At 45.0% G+C, this 21,497-nt stretch overlaps 1 protein-coding gene across 3 annotated transcripts in view; it reads right to left on the reverse strand.

Moving 5' to 3' along the window:
• ADRA1A (adrenoceptor alpha 1A) overlaps positions 1–15,850 on the reverse strand; it is a gene marked incomplete at its 3' end in the record, with an annotated part of 115,932 nt that extends 100,082 nt beyond the window's left edge. For all 3 annotated transcript variants that reach the window (XM_080671931.1, XM_080671932.1, XM_080671930.1), the window contains exons 1-2: positions 15,441–15,850; positions 12,610–14,148 (exon numbers count right to left, since the gene is read on the reverse strand). In XM_080671931.1, coding sequence (XP_080528057.1) covers positions 12,610–13,492 — 883 coding nt within the window. In that variant the 5' untranslated portion in view covers positions 13,493–14,148; positions 15,441–15,850. The remainder of the gene's footprint in view (positions 1–12,609; positions 14,149–15,440) is intronic.
• Positions 15,851–21,497: the final 5,647 nt, after the last annotated feature.

Consider the following 21,497-nt stretch of genomic DNA (forward strand, 5'->3'; position numbering starts at 1 on the left):
TGGACAAAGAGGGGGAGAATGGAGACATCTATAATAGTGTCAACAATAAAAATAAAGTTTAAAAAAAGTAGTTTGAAAAGCACATGGAGAAACATGTCATATTTCTTAACAGGAGGTTTCAGTGTGATAAAGATGTCACTTTTCAAATTAACCTATACATTCCAAAACATTATGATTAACATGTGATGTGTGTGTGTGTGTGTGTGTGTGTGTGTGTGTGTGTGTGTGTGGTGCATTGGTGGGGGCAGTGGTATAACTTAACAAAATGAGCTCAGAATTTTCCTGGAAGAATGAATGTGCAGGACAGACAAGAAAATTTTGAAAAAGAATATTCATCCAGGAACTTAAATGAGAAAATATTCAAATGTGTAATGAAATCACAGTAATTAAAATAATGTGGCACCAATACTAGAGTAGAGAGACAGATAAATGGGACAAAAAAAAATTGGAGTCCCAAAATAGAGTCAAGATTCTAATATGAGTCAAGATTCTAACGTAATCTATTATTTTCAAATAAGACAGGAAAGAAGAGATTATTCAATAAGTCTTTTAAGAATAACTAACAATTTCAAAATAAATATAGTTAGACATCGCCTACCAATATACAAAAATAAATTCCAGGTGGATTACAAATGGTGCTGTAAGAGAACTAGAAGATAGAGGTTATCTGACTTACATCACGGAAGATCTCTCTAAGAATCCCTGAGAAGGGCCAATCCGTGAAAAAGGCATTAAAATATGCGACTACATACAAAAAATGTAAATGTCCATATATTGGTAAAAGCCACAAAAGCAGCACAAGGACTATAGAGGCATTTAAGAAGATAAAGGTGAGAGTGAACTTGCTTTTTCCCACTCTCCACTCTGGGAGATGACACAGAAGGTCTACTGTATCTATTAAAGTGGCAGCCAGTGTTGCTGGGCAGAGAGTAAGCCTGGGCTGGCATGTCTGCGTGGTGTGGGGTGGCATGGTGTGGAAGGAGCCCACGGGGCTCTCCATACCTTGAGAAAGAGATAGAATGATGCTGAGGAGTTGACTCAGGAGCTTGTGAAAGGTGATCATGGGGGGTGGAGGGACAAAGTGACTCCCTGACCAATGGCAACAGAGCAGGTGTCACCCCAGCCAGGAAACACATGGAGTCACAGACAAACTCTGAGGATCTGTTCTCACAGTGAGGACTGAGGGAGCTAGGTCATCAGACTGACAACAGTCCCCATGGAACATCCTCAGACTCATTATGGAACAAGAGCATGATGGCTGGGACTAGCGCCAGCTAGACTGAACCAAACTCCCCAGTGCCGGGCACTAAAAACCACAATGAAGGGTCAGCCAAGGGTCCTAATTTCCTGCCCCCTCCCAACTACCATGAGGCAATGTGAGCCCCTGGGCCTGGTCAACAACTTAGCAGGCAAATCTGCAAGGCTGAGTAACCCAGAGAGGCTGAAATAATCGGATCTGATTGAGCTTCTCGGATTTAACTAAAATGTGTGTGTGTGTGTGTGTGTGTGTGTGTGCGTGTTTCTGTGGAATTTCATGAAAAAGATCACATTGGTTTTTGGAAAATAAACAAGCTACATTTTTCTTAGTACATCTGAATATAGTATGAGAAAACTGGCAATACAGTATATACAATAGATTATGATTAATATCTTCAATCTATAAAATGGGTCAAACCTCAGAAGGTAGGTAGGGGAGGGTGAGGGTAAAGGGGATAGGTCAACCAAAGGACTTGTATGCATGCATATAAGCCTAACCAATGGACACAGGCACCAGAGGGGTGAGGGCATGGGTGGGGGGGGGGGTAAGGGGGTAATGGGGGGATAAGGACACATATGTAATACCTTAATCAATAAAGAAAAAAATAGGGGTGGGGGAAATTGGCTTGCAAATAGAAAAGGAATTTTAAAAAATATACAACTTTATAAAATGTGGCCAAAAAGCACAGACAAGCAATTTCACATCCCCAAAGTCAACATATAAATGACTAATAAAACATGGAAGGGGGATTATGCAAGTGCCAAATAGCAGGGCTGAAAGACAGAGAACCTGCTAGACAAGGAAAAGGCCTTAGAAAAATGTCCTCATCTGAACCTGAAACCTGAAGTAACAAAACATAACAATACCTTAGCCACTGAGTATTGTCTTCTTCAAAGTCGTGACCTGCCTGTCTGCAGCCTGGTTTGAAAGAGTTGGCTATAGTTGCAACCATTGTTAAGACTCATTGTAGATGTCTCCTGAGCCTGCAGCACATTCTTTTGGATACGATAGTAAATCTTCATTGACAGATTTGTCTTGTGGAAAGAGCCACAATTGATTTAAAGCCACGTCTGGTTATACGACTTATCAGCAAAAGGCTTTCTGGTCAATGTGTTCTGGAGGCAATGACACAAGGGGCAGCCCAGAACTCCACGGCAGCTCACGGAAATACATATTTTCAACCGCACGTGAGGGTTGTCTTGGCAGGATGTCTCTTCCCTGTCCGGGTAAAGATCTCCCAACTGGTCTAGCAACAGGCTTCTTTTCACTAAGTGTCTGATTTTTTTGAAATGTAGGCTTGATCATGTCATCCCTGTTCCTGGTCATCTTCGGATAAAAATAAAAACTCATAGAATGGCTCTCAAGGCTTATTTGGCCTGGACCCTCTCTCTCTCCAACTTCCTTTGACACCAGTTATATCTTATCTTATGGAAAATCTCATGACTATCAAGCCAGCCAGGTCAGAGTCTTTGCCCACTCTGTTCCTGCCTTTCTCCTATTAGCCACTGAACACCTCTTCATTCTACAGATCTCAGCTATAGGTCAAGCCTTCCTTCCATACAAGCCTTTTATGCCTCCCTGCCCAGGATCAGGCTTATCCACAGTATATGTTTTCAAGACACCATCCACATCCTCTTCAGTGTATGTAGTTTGGGATTTCTTATGTGGATATCAAATTTATGTCTTTATCTCCCCATGGAGATTATAAGCCTGCAGGAAGGCAAGGACCCCAACTGTTTTTACTCCATGCATTGCATAAAGCCCAGCACATGGGAAATTCTCAATAAATAACAGGTATGTGAAAGAAAACTGTTGTTTGATGTGCTTGGGAGGTAGATATGGTGCAAGATGGCCACAGTAATCCCCCCTCCCGCTATGCACCTCCATGTTGCTCACCCATCAGGAGAGGAGTCTATTTCCTTGAACCTACTGACTTGTTGGCCTTGTAACTTGCTTTCATTGCAGAATGAGGAGCAGTAATGCTGGGTCTAGCTCTTCAGAAGCATGGCAGCATCTGCCCTGACTCTCCTAGAGAGAACTGCCACATTGTAAGAAAGCTACTCTAGACGACTGGAGCAAGAGAGGCTACCGATTCTGACAGCCAGCCCCAACACCTGGACAGCTTGGGCCTTGACTCATCCTCTCCTCACAAAATCACTAACCATAAAATGGTGTTGCTTTAAGCTTCTACATTTTGGGATGGTTTGTGGTACAGCAAGAGTAACTGAAAAACTGGTTTCTAATCTTAAAATTACAATGGTTCTTAGATTCTCTCCACACCATTATTCCCAAGAGATCAACCTTTTCCATAAGAATCAGGGGCCTGGTCCCTTTGTACCTGCGGTGAAGCAACACAATCTCTGCCTATCTTGGACATTCACTTGAGTCAGAGTCCTTATATATCATGTAGATGTCATTATATGTACTTGCCCTTCACTGTTTTTCACTTATCACCATCTGAAACTTTTCTGTGAATTTGTGCAGATTTTCAGCTCCATTAGGGCAGGGATTTGTTGGTCTTTATCTTCAGTGATTCTCTAGTTGCCTGGCACATAGTAGATGCTCAATAAAATTTTGCTGAATAAATGAATCATTCACTGTCTCCACCTGATAAGTCCCTTGCCAGCTCTCCTTCCTCCAAATGTCCCTTTTTTTAAAAAACCTCATCGGGGATATATATGTTTATTGATTTTTTTAAAATATATTTTATTGATTTTTTACAGAGAGGAAGGGAGAAGGATAGAGAGTTAGAAACATCAATGAGAGAGAGACATCGATCAGCTGCCTCCTGCACACCCCCTACTGGGGATGTGCCCACAACCAAGGTACATGCCCTTGACTGGAATCGAACCTGGGACCCTTCCCTGGGACCCTTCAGTCCGCAGGCCGACGCTCTATCCACTGAGCCAAACCGGTTAGGGCTATGTTTATTGATTTTATAGACAGAGAGGAAGAGAAAGAGGGAGGGAAAGAGAGAAGGAGGAAGGAATGGAGAGAGGGAGGGAGGGAGAGAGGGGAGGAGGAAGGGAGAGGGAAATGCTGATCAGCTGCCTCCTGTATGTGCCCCAACTGGAGATCAAAGAACCCACAGCCTAGGTATGTGCCCTGACCAGGAATTGAACCCAAACCTTTTTGTGTGTGTGTGCACATGATCTACTCGCCAACCAACTGAGCCACCTGGTCAGGGCCCCAAACATCCCACTTTAAACATATTCTCCCTGTTCACCACTGTGCTGACTGCCCCTCTTTTTTAACATAATTCTCAAATATTCTAGGTCCACATGAGCCACAGCTCAGCCCAACACCGCCTCCTTTGATTTCTGACATAATAGCAATGGCCAGGTATAATAATAGTGCTTATTTTGTATTTAATGTGTCTGGAGTTCAGACACATAACTATGTGTTCAGTAATTGTGGCCCCTTCATCCCTTTCTCCCTGATGCTCTCTTTCTCAGACCTCCAGGTGCACCCACTGCTCATGGTGACATCCTTCTATCAACATATGTCAGTAATGGTCTATGAACCATATGAATTCTGATAAGATTACCAGCTACCCTGTGTAGCATCACCTATTTCATGAAAAAGGAAGCTGCAGTTTAAATCTCAGGCCAACACTTTCTCCACCCGGTACACTTCCTGTGGGACTAGTGGTCTCCAGACAGAGGATGAAATAGGCGGAGATGATGCATACACTTCTGGGGCCTGTTCTTCCCCGTGAGGCACATTGTTCACCCTTTCTTCCTTTATATGTGGAAGCCTAACCCTTTCATATTCTCTGTATTCATTTTCATGACCAAAATTTGTTTTTTTAAAAACATTCATTCTAAGGTATCAATGATTGATAGAAACTTCAAACGTGATTCCCCTCCCATGAAGGGGTTCTGAATTTCAACCACTTAGGATGCAAAAAGAAAACAAGACCAGCAACACTTAGACTTGAGAGCAGGCATGTCAGATTCCTTCCTGTAATCACACTGTTCAGTCCAGCAACCAGCCCAGCCCTGGGGGAGGGGCGCGGGAAACAGCTTTGGAAGAAGGGAGTATGAGGTCAGTGAGGAGACAGAGCCTTTTCATAGTATAGAGGAGAGACCTTTGGTGATGAAATGGAGAGGACTCAGTCACCCGTTACTTTGAGCTTAGTCCTCTGCACGTGGGTGCTTCACTTTTCAGCTTTATATATCACATTCAACTGTGCCCTGGTTTTAATTTCTATCTTTCTGTTCTCTGACAGCCTAGCACAGACCGATAAACTCTTCTTCCCAAGAGAATACTTGTTTTTAAGAGCTCATGTCCCTTGTGTGTGATAATATAATGACATAGTTATTCTTCTGTACACATTTTGCATGAAAAATGTACTAAAAAAACAATAACGTCTCATCGGTGGCCCAACAGAAGTAATTAGCCTTCAAATTCCTGCTTAATCAACAGCAATATTTCTAGAAGCTTCCACAGCGACCTTCAGACATGGTTAACTGTTATATTTCTCAGCCCTGGTAATAGTGCTTTGAGGATCATTTTCACAGACTTGTGATATTTGTTCCTAATTTATCTCCTTAAATAGATTGTGAGGCCCTTGATGGCCAGGAATGTGCTTTATTTATGTTTTTATTCTGTTTAACTCCATGCCTGCTATTTACTATTCAGTCAATAAATCCTGGAAGATATAGTATTTTACTTACTTAGTGTCAAAAAGAAACTGTGGACCACAGACTTGGTGGGTTTAGGGCTCTTTCACCCTACTGAGCAACTTAGTTGAATACTGTTAACTATAAATTTTCAATTTCCTCCTGTCACACCACATTATTGGGATTCAAAGGAAGCCCAGTGATTCCGGGTACTCCTCTCTTACTACAATTCCCTTCCATCATAACATCTTTACCTCAACATTACTAACTCCCCAAGAGATCAGATACAAGAGGGAGGCTCTGCTTAGACCAGATTCCCCCTTCCCCTAGGGGACCTCAGGACCCAGCCCATCTTGCTCAGCTTGGTCACCACTAGAAGTCCCAAGCTCCCAGTCACCTATCATCACTTGAGCTTTTTCCACCATCTGACTCTGTATGACCCCCTAATCCGATCCAGTTTATGTCCCTTCACTACCACCTCCATCCACTTCACTGTGATCCCTAGATCTAGTCATCAGCAACAGTCCCTATTAATCCCCAGCCTCTTAGCTGTTAGAGAGCAACATACAACTTTCTTGACTGGGCTTTAAATGTATAACCACAAGTCTCAAACAGGACTCCTCAGGACTCTACTAAATTTCTATAATCTATTCACTTTCTCACTTCAAAGGTTAATACTTCACATCTTCTTTTGCTCCTCAAACAATCATCATTTTCTATTCCTTCTCCCCTGTGTTTTCTCATCACTTCTCAACCCATTTGGGCATTGAATTCCATCTCCTCCCTTGAATGTACCATCGGCATCTTCTATTCCATCATTCCCATCAAAGTATAAACATGATACCCACTTCCCACCTTTGAAAATTCTCTCTAGATCCTTTTAGCTATACTCTATTTCCCTGCTCCACTGTCTAGCAAAATCTTTCCAAAGAGTTGTCTATTTCACTGTTGCCACTTCTTCATTTTCCATTCTCCCTAGAAAGCACACAATCAGGCTTGTTTCCATCACTCCACTGAGATTATTACCCTCAAATGACCTCTTCATATCTACACATACTTGCACTTGGCCAAGCCCAGTGTTGATTCCCAATCCTCCTCTGACTTGGTTTGGCAGCTGCATGGGACACAGCTGATTACTCTTGTCTTCTTGAAACATTTCCATTCAGTGTTGGGGAACATCACCGTCTCCTCCCTGCCCACTCTTCAATTTCTTTTGCTGGTAGGTTCACCTCCTTTTTCCTAACCCTCGGACATCAGAATGTCCCAAGGCTCAGCTCAGACCATTTCTGCCTTTTCTCTTCGTACTTTCTCTCTTGTAGATCCTTCCATTACTGTGGCTTTAAATATATTGATATGTCCTAGGTTTATATAGTAGCACAGCTTCTCCTCTTAACTACAATTCATATACCTAATTACCTACTGGGAATCTCTACTTCTATGTCTAATGGACCCTTCTCAACATGGGCTATACAAGATAAGCACTCATTCTACATACTCCTACCAGCCCCTCACAACCCTGTCATTCTCCAGTGTTCTCAATTTCAGTAAAATGCACTATTTACCCAGTTATGGAGGCCCCAGACCTGGAAGCCATCTTTAATACCTCTATTTTTCTCATGTATCTATGTGCAAACTTGTCAGCTCTACCTTTGAAATGAGTACTGAATGTGATCACTTCTCACCACCTCCACCTGTTTCACCTGAGTGGAGACATCAAGACCTTTCTCCCCTTGACTTCTCCAATAGCCTCCTAACTGATTTCCTGGCTCCAATCTCACCCCAAACAGTCCACTCTCCACCCAGAATCCTGAGTGATCTTTTCAAAACAAGACCAGCCACTCACCTGCTAAAAGTCCCTCCAATAGAACGGCTTCCCATCATAATTAGAATGATATGCAAATTCTACTTCGGTCTCACAAAAGCACAGTACTCTGACCTTGTCTATCTTTTCAGCCTCTTTTTGAACTTGTCTTCCCCCTCATTCTCTATAGTTCAGCCACACTGGCCTCTTTGTTCAGCCTTGAACAGGTCAGGTTCTTTCCAATTTCTGCACTGGCTGTTTGCTCTGCCCAGAAAGCTCTTCCTCCAGACTTTGCAAGTCTTGCTCCTCACTTCAGTCAGGTGTGTGCTCAAACATCACCTCTTCAGAGAAGACTTTCCTGTCCTCCCAGACAATCCCCACGTTGTCCTGCTACTCTCTAGCCTCTTATTCTGTTGACATTTTAAATAGTGCATATTAATCCTGAATTCTTTTTTAATATTAAATGAACTTTATATTATCTTTATTTTTTAACTAGAGGCCCAGTGCATGAAATTCGTGCACTTGGTGGGGGGAGGAGTTCCCTCAGCCCAGCCTGCGCCCTCTCACAGTCTGGGAGCCCTAGGGGGACGTCCAACTGATGGCTTAGGCCCGCTTCCCACGGGGAGCGGGCCTAAGCCAGCAGTCGGACATCCTTAGCACTGCCGTGGCGGTGGGAGAGGCTCCTGCCACCGCCGCTGCACTTGCCATCCATGAGCCTGGCTTCTGGCTGAGCAGTGCTCCCCCTGTGGGAGCACACTGACCACCAGGGGGCAGCTCCTTTGTTGAGTGTCTGCCCCTTGGTGGTCAGTGTGCGTCATAGCAACCTGTCATTCCACCATTCAGTTGATTTGCATATTAGCCTTTTATTATATAGGATGAATAGTTATTTTAAAATACTAACTTAAAACTATGTTATATCTACTTGATTAAGAGGAATTGTAGCATCAATTAAATAACAGTAGCTACACAAAAAAGAAATAATCAAAATAACCTTAAAGAGAAAACAATATAGATGTTCTGAGTGGTTGTGGATGTCCAGGACCCAGCTGCTGTGGAAACTGAGGCAAACCTGCAGGTGACCCTGGATTCTTGAGATCTTACTGCAATACCCTCCTCCTTCCTGGGGGGCCTAATGACCCATGGGATCCCCTGACTCTTCTGGGTCTCTGTGGGCTCTGGGTGGAGCAACAGGGCCACTTGGGAAAGGCTGAACCTTGGACTCGACCTTGGCCAGCATTTGCCTGTTGCGAATATTTTCTTTCCTCACCTCCATGAGCTTTCTCCCAACCCACATGGCTGTGTTCCAGCTTTCTTAAGCCCTTTTGCATAGAAGACGATCTTTTTTCCCTTGGTAGGAAGTGCTTCTCTCCAGTTCTTTGCCCAGGTCTTCCGCCATCTTCCTGTAGGTTGCAAATCTGATATGCGGAGTGCATGTATCTACAGATACGTTGAGAAGTTTCTTGTCCATTTCTAAGCCGCTCGTTTCCTCCTCGGTTTTTTCTGAAGTTGTGTTAAGAGATCTTCATATGACTCGGGCAGAGTTTGAAGCTTCAGCTTCTGCTGCTGAGTCTCACTTTCTACGTTTGAATTTTCATGCTGCAAAGATGCTTCCTCAAATTGGAGATTGGTTATCTGTCCCGGGAGCTCTTCATTCACTTGCTTTTCTTCCCACAATTGTCTGGCTATTTCATGATGTTCCTCTTTTAGACTTTGAAGGGACACATTGAAGACAGCATTAACAGGGACACCCTGCAGATCAACTTGCAACCAAAGAACAGGGTGATCACGGTTTTCTGCTTCCCTGTTTTGTTGGACCTGCCACTTCATGTGACTTAGGTGACCTCTAAGGAAATCAGGCGAAGGAACTGTCTGTGGCAGTTTTTCAGCCACTAATATTACTTGGCTGATTTTATCCTTCAGAACCTGCTCTGTTTCTGTGTTTGGCTCTAGCCTGTCTTTCTCCTGCTCCTTTTCCTGGACTCACTAACTCCACCTCATATTGGTGGAGCAGTTGTGGACTTTGTGCAAAATGAATGTTTTCATTAAATAATTTTTTTATTTTCTTCTGAAGTTGCTCTCCATGGATTTCTGATGCTTTTGAGATGGGTTTTCAGGTCAGCTGGGAAAGTTTAGGAGACCGGCTCTTCCATGCATTTGCAGAGTCGACCTTGTCCTGAAGTGACAACCTGCTCAGGTCTGTGTTCAGTGCTAACGAGCACAAGGCCTGGCCTCCATCGCAGGCAGCCTGAGGGAGTCCTCAGCATGTGTCACGGGTTCAATATTCTCACGACATCTCCACAGAGTTCATCGTGGCAGAACACCTTTAGCCTAGTGCCCTCACATTCCTAAAGTGTGCCACCTCCTTACGATCAAAGACACCCCCACACAGCACAGACCGGGATCTCCCAGGGAAAGGCACGGAGACCGGGGATGTGCCTCGAGCTCTCAGAAGTCTCCAGCAGAGCATCACACAGGAGCTCCAGGAGCCGCTGGAAGGTGGATGCGGTGGCAGACAGCAGGTTTCCGTGGCTGGTCAGGCTCACAGCTCTGCCTCCAAGTGCCAGTGTCCTGTGGGCCACAATTGGCCACTCAGAACCCTCCAAGTTCTGTCACTAAGGTAAACAGACACCCAGCAACCCGGGAAGACCAGTTGGGCTGGGGGAGGGGAGGACAAGAGTTCTAGAAAACAGTTTCCCTTAACTGTGCTGAAATAGAAAGTGACCTCATGTCTACAGGCACTGGGGCAGGTGGAGGGCCGATTGCAGTCTGGAGTACAGAGTTCACATATATGCCTTTGACTCCCCCATAAAGTGTCCCTTACTACTAATACCTTGCATAAATGTGGTGCATTTGTTACAACTGATGAACCAATATTGTCACATCATTATCAACAAAAGCCCATAGTCTACATTAGAGTTCACCCTTTGTGTTTTATAGTTCTGTGAACTTTGACAAATGAATAATGTCTTGTATCCACATTACATTATCATACAGACTAGTGTCACAGCCCCTAGAATCCTCTGTGCCCCGCCCACTCATTCCCTCCCTCTTTCCTCTTGAACCTCTGGAAACCATTGATGGCTTTCCTTGTTCTGAAGTCTAATCTGTCTGATATTAATATATCTACTCTTTCTTGCTTTCTGTTTTTTAATTTTTTAATTACAGTTAATATTCAATAGTATTTTATATTAATTTCAGGTGTATAATCCTGAATTCTTAGCCTATATTTATTTGTTCATGTCTATCTCCCCCCTCAAAGAATGCAAGCATCTTACTGGCAAGGACTTTTCCTCTTTGTTAATTCTAAGCATCTAGAACAAGTGCTCAATAAATACTTGCTGAGTGAATGGATGCAAGAATAAATGTGCAAACTTCAGGTAGGAGGAAGTAAGGGATGAGATGTAGAAAGGTAGGCAAGCTGGCAGAGGCTCAGGTAAAGAGTGTTATTTAAAAAAATTCAAAGCTGTGAAGTACTTCCAGGAGCAGAGTAAGCAATAATAATGGACAGACACAAAGGAAGGTGAGGCAGAGGACTCAGAAGGGCCTCTGTTGGAAGGAAATTTCTGCAATGATGAAATATTCTCTATTTCTGCTGTCCTAAAACAATAGCCACTGGCCACATGTGACTCTTGAGCACTTAAAATGTGGCCGGTGGGACTGAGGAACTGAATATTAATTTTCTTTCATTTTATTTTGCATTAAATAGTCACATGTGGCTGGTGGCTATGGTATTAGACAGTGAAGCTCTAGAACCTGAAGAATCCTTTCCCCTCAGTGTAACTTCAGGATAACAATGCATACCTCACATTGTGAATTGTTGAAAGGATTAATGCAATAAAAAGCCTTGTTAAATGTCTAAAACAGAGATGGACCTCAAAAAAATTATAGCTGCTACTATTACAGCATTGCAAATTAAAGTACTTTTAAGTACACACCATTTAAATTTGGCTCTAAAGTGCTGGAAACAGGCTTTTAATAATTGTTATCGTAATTTTTTGTTTGCTAGAGTTAGTGGATAACCAATGTGTAGGTCTGTCTATATTTGAGCTCACAAACTAAAAATAGCAAACAACCATTTTGGGATCTCAGGAAGGCCTTTTCAGTGATAAATGACTATTCCAAGTGGATCCACTTGCTGATAATTCTAATGAGCTAATTAGTTTTAACAACAGCTAATTTAGCATTTGCAAAAACTGGATTTGTAACATTACTGTATTATTTTCAAGCTTTTTCTTCTGCAACTTCCGGAATGTTTTGGATAAGAGTAATGTTAGCTTTAATGCTTACTATTAAAATAAAGGAAAAATTATTACTGGAAACATTATGATGAACTTTTTAAAGCTTAAATTGATTTAGACATAAAATGATATTTTTCCTTGTCAGAGGCTCACCATACTTTCTTCCATACTGAATCCAGAATATAAAATTAACACAGATATTTAGTATAAGCAGACCATTATAATGAACCCTTAGGAATAATCTAACCCAATAATAAAATTACACATTTGTTGAAGATAAGCATGGGCATATGTTTAGGCGAAGAGAATGTGCAGTCCTTAGCAGCAGAGGTGGACATGGCATTCTACAGACTCTGCCTAAGTGCTGGTGGAGACTAAGACTGAATGAGGGTTGAAAGGTACTAAGAAAAGTTGACATTGTTATTAAAGAGGCCAATTAATCTGCATCACTTGGAAACCACTTCACCTTACTTGAAAAAGTGCCCTGGGACATAATATAAATGAGATTGGAGTAGAAAGGGAATGAAAATTCACTTTTCTAGGAAGAAGCCTTCCCAAACTGCCCTCCTGGCTTTGCTGTTTGAAATGCACATCCTTTCTGGCCCAACCCCACTGTGAAGCTGAGGTAGCAGAGCAGGAAGAGGGTGAAGACCCTACATACTAAGATGAGATGTGGTGAAGACTTACCTATGGGCATCACTAAGAAAAAAGGCAGCCAGCAGAGGACGAAGCAGCCGACCACTATGCCCAGTGTTTTGGCGGCTTTCTTCTCCCGAGAAAACTTGAGGAGTCTCACAGAGAAGTGCGCTTTGTTCCTGGTGCTGGGCATCCCCCTGCCTCCTACCGGGGCATTTTTCCGGTGGATGCGGAGCGTCACCTGCTCTGAGTCCGACTTGTCGGTCTTGAGGCCCGACTTGAGGCCCCGGCTCTCCCTCCGGGCCACCACGTAGACCCGGCAGTACATGACCAGGATGATGGTGAGCGGCACGTAGAAGGAACCCAGCGCCGAGAAGAGCACGTAGCCCGGCTCCTCGGTGATCTGGCAGATGGTCTCGTCCTCCGGGGCCGGCTGCCTCCAGCCGAACAGAGGCCCCACGGAGATGACGAGGGAGAGCGCCCAGACGCAGAGCAGAGCCAGGAGTCCCCTCTTCTGGGTGACGATGGTGGGGTAGCGCAGCGGGTAGCTCACGCCAATGTATCGGTCAATGGAGATGATGCAGAGCCCCAGGATGGACGCTGTGCAGCACAGGACGTCCACCGCTGCCCAGATGCTGCAGAAGACTCTGCCGAAGGCCCAGTAGCCCAGGATCTCGAAGATAGCGGAGAAGGGCAGCACGGTGGACGTGAGCAGGAGGTCAGCCACCGCCAGGTTGACGATGTAGTAGTGCGTGACCGAGTGCAGGTGCCGGTGGCAGGCCACGGAGAGGATCACTAGTATGTTCCCCAGTACCCCGAAAATGATGAGGCTCCCTAAGATCACCCCGAGCAGAATGGCCTTGGAAATGTTCACCGGAGCCGGCGGGTGAGTGCAGTTGGAGCTGTCTGAGGCATTTCCAGAGAGAAACACCATGGTCCTAGCCAGCCGGGCGAGGTCCGGCTCTCGACGGCCACCCCCGGGCGGGGGCGGGGGCGGGGGCGGAGGCGGGATCGAGGGAGCCGGGAGTCAAAAGGTCTGGGCTTGGGGGAGCCTTGCCCGCTGGGGTTGGCCGGAGGTGACCGAGAGTGCGCTGATGGGAAGCAGCCCCAGCCAGCCCTGGAAACTCTCGGAAGGCCACGCAAAGGGGCAGGACATTAAAGGCGACATGGCCGGGGCGAGTGGGGTTGTCCGCGGACGCCCTCCACCCGCTGCTTTGGACCCAGACCCCAACTCCCTACCTACAGGAGGCTTGGCGCCAAGCTCGAGGAGACAAGTTGCAAAATGCGGTCCCAGAATTATGCGAGTCCTCTATTCTGCTCTGTCTGATGCGTCCTGATGAGAAGATTCCGCATTTTGCACATCATTTGGAATTCTGAAATCAAGCGCCAGTCTCCCCCGCAACGCACAAGCAAGTAGTGGTCTGCCGTCGACTCTTAAAGGCGAGGACCTTTGACATCTGGACACTGCTCCCGGCCCGCAGTAACCCACTGTGTGGCTGGCCAGCTGTAGATCCAGCTCTTAGGCGCGCGGGCGGGGGGACGTGGATGCGCACTGTTTGCCAAGACCCAGGGTCGTTAGCCGGCGTCTTCCTGAAAGAGCGCAAAGAGAAAGGCGGGTGTAAGCCAGGCGCACGGGGATCGAGGTCACGGGGGATCGAGGTCCTGCCGGGCTCCACGAGGAGGACCCGGCTGGGAGCCCGGCTGACTCTGCGGTACCAGAGCGGCTGGCCCTGCCGCAAGAGAGGGCCGGCGGGAAGGGCTCCGCGCGCAGTGCCCCCGCCGCTGGGAGCCAGCCCTGGCGCGCTCCTCAGCGCGACCGCAGGGTTCAAATCCAAAGCAAATAAATCCCAAACTGCAGCTCCTGGCGGCCGGATGACGGCTAAATTAAAATCCCGAAGCCCGCGAGGCGCTACTGCAGCTGGCGAGTGTGTCTCACCAAACTGAGCGAGTGGAACAGAGGATCTACCCGGCTGCCATCTGAACAGGTTGCTTCGCAGCCACCTGGAGGGGCGGGCGGAGGAGAGGGAACCGCTGCGTCCTGGGGACCGCAGTGCCACGCGCACGCTCGTGTAGGAGATATTCACACTTGAACGTGCGGAGCACTTGGGTTTGTCCACCAGCCGAGTCGGCCTGGGAGTCAGGTCACGAGCAAAGCCGGATGGGTCCCCAGGGCTGAACACGACCTAGGTCAGTCCAGGATTCCTTTCCAATCCACAGGGTCAGTGGTCCCGGAGGACTCGAGCCTCGAGCCACACCCAGATGGGCTGCTGGGGTACAGCGGGGAGGTTTGAGGGGATAGGGGGAGCTTCAGTCTGCTGAAGAGGTTTTGCAAGTGGCAGTCACTGAGAATGTTGTAGGTGTAAAAATCAAGCCCGCACACCAGTGGACAGAGGATGTCCTGGATATTCTGGGCGGAGGGTGCGGGGGGCGCCAGGGTCAGTGTAGGAAACAGGTTCCCACAGCTGCAAGCCCACCGCAGGAATCAGGCAGGAGTGAGAGGAGTGGGGACCCATCTTGGCTTCTAAGGATTCTGGGATTGGGCGCTGAGGCGGGACCCCAGACAAAGGCTACTGTGAAATCACAAGTTCAAGAGCTCACAGGTGGTAATAAAAACAAGCAATAGCAGAAACCCTTTCCCCCCATACACACCTCGGGGTACTAAATATAGGGTTTAAAACATACTTATTAACTAAGAGGTAACTTCCCAGAATATATAAGGAAAACAGGGTGGGGTGGGGATACAGGTGTCAGAGCAGGTGGAAAATGCCAGAGGCACTCGGGAAAGCGGGGGATCCGCTCAAGTGGAGGCCAGGCCGAGGGCCATTTGCCTTCACCCTCCCGGCCCTGCCAGACACCCGCGTCCCGCTCCCTCCCTCACTCACCTGGAGCCCCCACGCTGAGCCACCTCTGGCGCTGCCGAGCTGACGGGATTTCTGTCCCAGAAGCAGCCCTGCCGCCTCCTCTCTTGGGAAGAAGGGACCGGCTCTTCCAGGAACCAATTCCCCGTCCTTTTTCACCCGCTGACTCACCCCTCCACCGCCAATGTCTTTAAGCGCCTGACTCGCTATCCTTTACCTGGGGACTTTAAAATAAAGAGTAAAAATAGCAAAGAAAAAAAAAATACAGCTGATCAATCACTGCACATTCACCCTTTTAATATTCAGCTCCCAGAAATCAGCAAAGAGCTGGCAAGGAACTTTGCAGATCTCGCTGACGTAACAAGACAGTAGCCCCAGCTCCTAGCGATCTCCTGCAGTTACCGGTACTCTGCAGCCCAGGCACATGCGCAAAGCCGTATTTTTTAACTCTTGCCCTGAGTGGCTTGGGTTCTTGCTTTGGGTGATAAGGACACAGTGCAATATACAGATGATGTATTATAATATTGTACACTTGAAACTTATATGATTTGATTAACACTTGGATTAAGGTCTGTTAAAATCAGGAAGAAGCATGTAGTTATGCCAAATATGCAAGTATTTATATTATCTGAAGATGTTTTAAGATGCAAGTAAAATCAGATAAAATTAAATAAATCTGTAATAAAATTCTAATTCCAGGAAGATAAAGTGAGCATATCTATAGATTTGAAAAACAGTATAGTCTGGCGGTGTGGCTTAGCGATTGAGCATGGAACCATGAACCATGAACCAGGTTGGATTCCCAGTGAGGGCACATGCCTGGGTTGTGGGCTCTAACCTCAGTAGGCTGTATGCAGGAAGCAGCCTATCATTGATGTTTCTCTCTCTCTCTCTCTCTCTCTCTCTCTCTCTCCCTTACCCTTCCTCTCTGAAATCAATAAAAACATATTTAAAAATAAAAAATAAAAGCAGTATAGTTTCACTGTAGTTTCTTACATAGTTTAGTGTTTTTGAAGTGCCACATAATTTTTTTCAGGTTTCTTAAGAAAATATATCCTTTAAAGGAGAGTTACTTCCCTTTAATTTTCTTTGATTTATTAATAGTTGGAGCATGAAAAGCTCACATCACCAGACTTGTTTACTTTTTTTCTGGTAAATTCCATGTTCTGCTTACCTTACAACTGAATAAAGCTATATATGTTTTAGAACATTGGAAAAATGCTAACGTTTTCTGCATTCTGATTCGCACCTCCTATGCCATCTTTCATTTTCATCTATTCAGATAAGACACACTTTTTTTTTTCAAAAGATTTACTAGGTTCCCTTAAACCTATAACAAATAGATAACTTTGTTATGCACTAGAATTCCTTCCCTTGAACAGAAGTTTATTAATATTATTACCTTTTCCAAGGGAGATATTTGGAAGGCTCCCTCTTTTTTAGCAATATACCTCAAAATGTCCTGGAGGAATGCCCGTGGGAGGCTCAGGGGGTTCTGCTTCACTGAAGACCTAATATTTAGATTTAATATTATTTTATTTGACTTTAATGTTATTTTTAAACATATACACAAATGGCTAGGTCGTCCATAAACTGAATTTTGTATTGTACAGGAAGTATACTGGGTGAGGAGACAGTAAACCCAGGTTCACTCTAATTACCACATCACGTGCTGTCTCTCTGGGATTCAGTCCCCTCTGTTGGAGAAGGCTGGACTGCAATGCTGTGTGACGCTTACATTTTTTCATCAAATGTGCATATAATGTCTGTTGTTCAGAAACCTCATCCATCAGAGGGCTATATTATGGCTCCGTTTCATATTCATTAGCCTTATACCATGAATTTGTGTGCTCTATTAATATCTGTTCCATGGCACACAAGGGAAATAGTGTTATTGACAAGAAAAGGGACTGAAAATTGCTCAGCTCTGCAAGGTCAGTATGTACAAAAGTCTTTGGAACTCCCAGTCCCCATCCCCAATGAACAAGCATACTCACTAATCCTCTCCTGCCGTGGCAACTAACTAGCTAGTGCCAAGACTGGGAAGAGTGGCTCCTTAATTCTAGCCTATATGCTACCAGGCAGGTCTTTTAAATTAGTTCTCAGACTATAAACATCAATCTTTGAGAAATTAACTCTTAGAACCATTTTTCCCCTCAATTATCATAGACCCACAAACAGGAAACTATTCATTTATTAGGGATTCTTTTGCAGGGGTCCTCAAACTTTTTAAACAGGGTTGCCAGTTCACTGTCCCTCCAACCGTTGGAGGGCCGGACTGTAGTTTAAAAAAAAACAACTATGAACAAATTCCTATGCTCACTGCGGGCCCGGGACGAGTCGGCTGCTAAGCTGGACAGGCAGCGGCACCTGGCGGGCCGGGTAAATGTCCTCGGCGGGCCAGGCCGCATGTGGCCCACAGGCCATAGTTTGAGGACCCCTGCTAGAGAATAGTTGAGTAAAAAAAAAAAAAAAAAGTAAACTAAAGCCACATTTAAAATAAAGTAAGGAGGCCAGAAGGGGGAGCTCTCATGCCCTACCATCATTGCCAAGCACAACAGGGAGAATTCTATTTTTTATTTATTTTTTGTTAAACCTCAACCGAGGATATTTTTTCCATTGATTTTTAAAGAGAGTGGAAGAGAGGGGAGAGACAGAGAGAGAAACATCGATGTGAGAGGGACACATTGATTGGTTGCCTCCCACATGTGCCCCAACCAGGGCCAGGGATCAAGCCTGCAGCCAAAGTACATGCCCTTGATGGGAATAGAACCCTGGACCTTCAGTCCACAGGCCTACGCTCTATCCACTGAGCCAAACTGGCTTGGGCAGGGAGAACCCTTTGTAATAGCCCTCCCAACTTCTCCCTCTCCCCATAAAAGTTTCCTCTCTTTTGTTTTAGTGGATTTGCACATGGCCTGCCATGGTTGCATGTTCTGGACTGCAATTTGTTGTTGTTCCAGAATTAACCCATTTGCTGGAGAAATATCTGGCTGACTTTTTGTTTGTCAACAGTTAACATGGATGTTCCAGAAAATGTTGAGTTAGACCCAGAGGGAGGTGGAGTAAAGAAAGAGTGGGCTGTGGAATCATAAAGATGCTCACCCTGACATCCTATAAGACCAGGGCAAAACTCAGCTTCTCTGAACCTTGGTTTCATAATTTTTAAAGGGAGACAATAAAACCCCCCAGGATGGTTATTAGGACTGAGTGAGATTATATTGTGTAAAGCTTATTAAAACTCTTGCTATAAATATTAGCCCTTTCCCTTTCTGCTGATTTTGTGTGCTACTTTAAACACACGTCTAATGCAGAGTGGTTCAAATTCCACACCTGACATAAGCACAATGTATTCAGCTGGAGAAATATGAAAAATGACCTGAGAATTACGTTTGGAGTGGGTGAGCTGGTCCTGGCCACTGCCTCCTCCTCCTTTTCTCCCTACTCCCCCTTGTCCCACATCTTGAAGGACCATGCATATATGTGTGAACACTGCAGTCTGATCATCCTGGCAGCTGCCTTTTGGCCTTTGGCCTAGAGGTGCACATACTATGATGTGGTCTGCCCTAAGAAGGGAGGGGAGAGACACAGAGAGAGAAACATTGATGAGCCCAGGAAAAAAGTCTAAAGGTCCTGAAAGGTGTTTTGTTGTTTTTGTTTTCAGTTCTTCAACAAATTTTATTTCTTTTGAGAAAGGAATGGATTTTGAGGAGGAAAAACAAGGGGCAGAGAGATATGGAATAGAAAATAAATACAAATGTAAGCTGTTTTGCTAATTGTTTTTACAATCTCAACAAATGAGTACAAAGAATGCCCTGTAGAAAATAGCACAATAAAGGTTCAAGATCAAGGTGTTCCTTTAGGCAAGGCTGAAGATTTCAGTCTCCGGTGTTTGGAATTTAGGCTGCAATACTTATCTTTGGATGGGTCACTGGGTTTGTGGTATAGTCCATGCCTTTAACCAGATTTGAACAGAAGAATGGCCTTTTGGTCCAGGTAGAAGTAGATGAAGTGTTTGGTTTCATGTGTCACATAAATACTGAAATTTCTCCCCACGATGCAGTGCCAGGTGGGATTGTACTTCTTGTCAAACTCCTTAATATGGGCCACTTTTTATATTTATGTTATATTTCTCCAACTCCTGAGTAGCACATTTCATGGAGTCCTGTTACATATCTGCATAGCGGTTTGTTGTTGTTGTTGTTGTTAATCCTTACCAAGGATATTTTTTCCATTGATTTTTTAGAGAAAGTGGAAGGGAGGGGAGAGACAGAGAGAAACATTGATGTGAGAGAGGCACATCGATTGGTTGCCTTCACCTGTGCCCAGACCTGGGCTGGGATAGATCCTGCAACCAAGGTATGTGCCTCGACTGGAATTGAACCTGGGACCCTTCAGTTCAAGAGCCAATGCTCTATGCACTGAGCCAAATGGGCTAGGGCCCGCGTTGGCATTTTTTATCACCACCTTTCCATCGTACATAGTTACAGTGGAGAGGGGCTGACCCACTGCAACAGCCTCCTGGGGGAGGTGTTGGGGAGGCTCAGACCCAGTGGGAGAAGTCATTTCTACAGAAGCCCTGGCACATCTCACCCTGAAAGCATTTGTGCGGCCACTTGGGGAAGACAATTCTGGGTCCCAGAGCATGACCTAGAAGAGGGAGAGTGGGCTCCAGACAGGGATAACACCTTAATTCTTTGGTCCTGTGGACTCTGCCCAGTGGAAAGAGCCCTGGTCAGAGGGAGACATAGCTGGGCTCTCTAAAGGCCAAAACCTAATGCAGGGGTCCTCTTGCCTGGACCTAAGGCCGCTACTCTTTAGACTTGAGGTACAGTGGGAGGTGAGAAATCCACTGCAGGGAACCTCTGTGAAGGCTTGGGGGGTGGTATTGTTTGATTTAGGACTTACAGGATAAGCAGAATTCAGATTGCCAGACGAAAGTGAGGAAGGCAAACTAGCAACAGCTGTAGAGTGGAGTGGTGTGCGTGTGAATGTGTGTGTGTTTGTGTGTGTGTGTGTGCACCAGTTTAATTGGAGAAGAAAGGCTTGTAATAATCATACACTCAATGCCTTCGATTGGCAAGACTGTGATTAGTGAGAAAGTCAGCAAGTGTAGGAGGCTTTGAGGAAAAAATATACTCAGAATCAGTTAATTATTATCTTAGAAGACAACACACAATGGAATCAGGAGCTGATTTCTGGGACTTATAATGACAGAGTAGAGGGCTTAATGTCAATATCCATCAAAAGACCTGGCTTTTCAACAAATTCTCTTGGGCTTAAAGAGTTAAAGTGGGAGAAAAATGGAAACAGGGCTCAGGACGATATTGATGCAGTCTCATCACAATTCTCCAAACAACTGCTGTGTTCTAATTCTTTATCAGAAAACTGCTCAGTGCACAGACGCTGCTGAAGGAAGCCTTGGATGAGATAATTCTGTCTTCAGCGTTATTCTTCCTGCTCATTCTTATCTCCCTGAGAAAATAACCAAATCTCATGAGTTGTGGCATTCCACCCTTACAATGTATATTATGGTGGGAATGTGGGTTAAAGTCATCCTATGACTGGGTCAGATAAATTATTCCTTTAAAACAATAAAACTTTGCTTCTTGCTTGCAGATATCAGTTGAGGCATAACAATCAAATTCTCTCTATACCTTTGTCAAAGATCATCTGAAAGAGAGGTGAAACACCTGAATCAATATCTATAGGAAATGTAGAAATTGTTTGTTTGTTTGAGTTTTGCTTTTTTAAAAATTTACCTTTATTCTTGAAAGTATTATAGATGTCCCCTTCCCACCCCTCCAAATAGACCCCTACCATCCGACTCTCCCCCTCTCTCCAGGCCTTCAGTTTATTATTGTCTGGGTTATGCATATATGCATATATGTTCTTTGGTTAATATCTTCATGCCCCCACCACCCCATACCCTCTGAAATACATCAGTTTGTTGCAAGCTTCAATGTCTCTGTATCTATTTTGTTTGTCAGTTTATTTTGTTCATTAGATTCCACATATGAGTGAGATCATGTGATACTTGTCTTTCTCTGACTGGCTTATTTCACTTAGCATGATACTCTC

The sequence above is a fragment of the Plecotus auritus genome (genome assembly GCF_963455305.1).
Source record: "Plecotus auritus genome assembly, chromosome: 6".
In the NCBI taxonomy this organism is placed as follows: Eukaryota; Metazoa; Chordata; class Mammalia; order Chiroptera; family Vespertilionidae; genus Plecotus; species Plecotus auritus.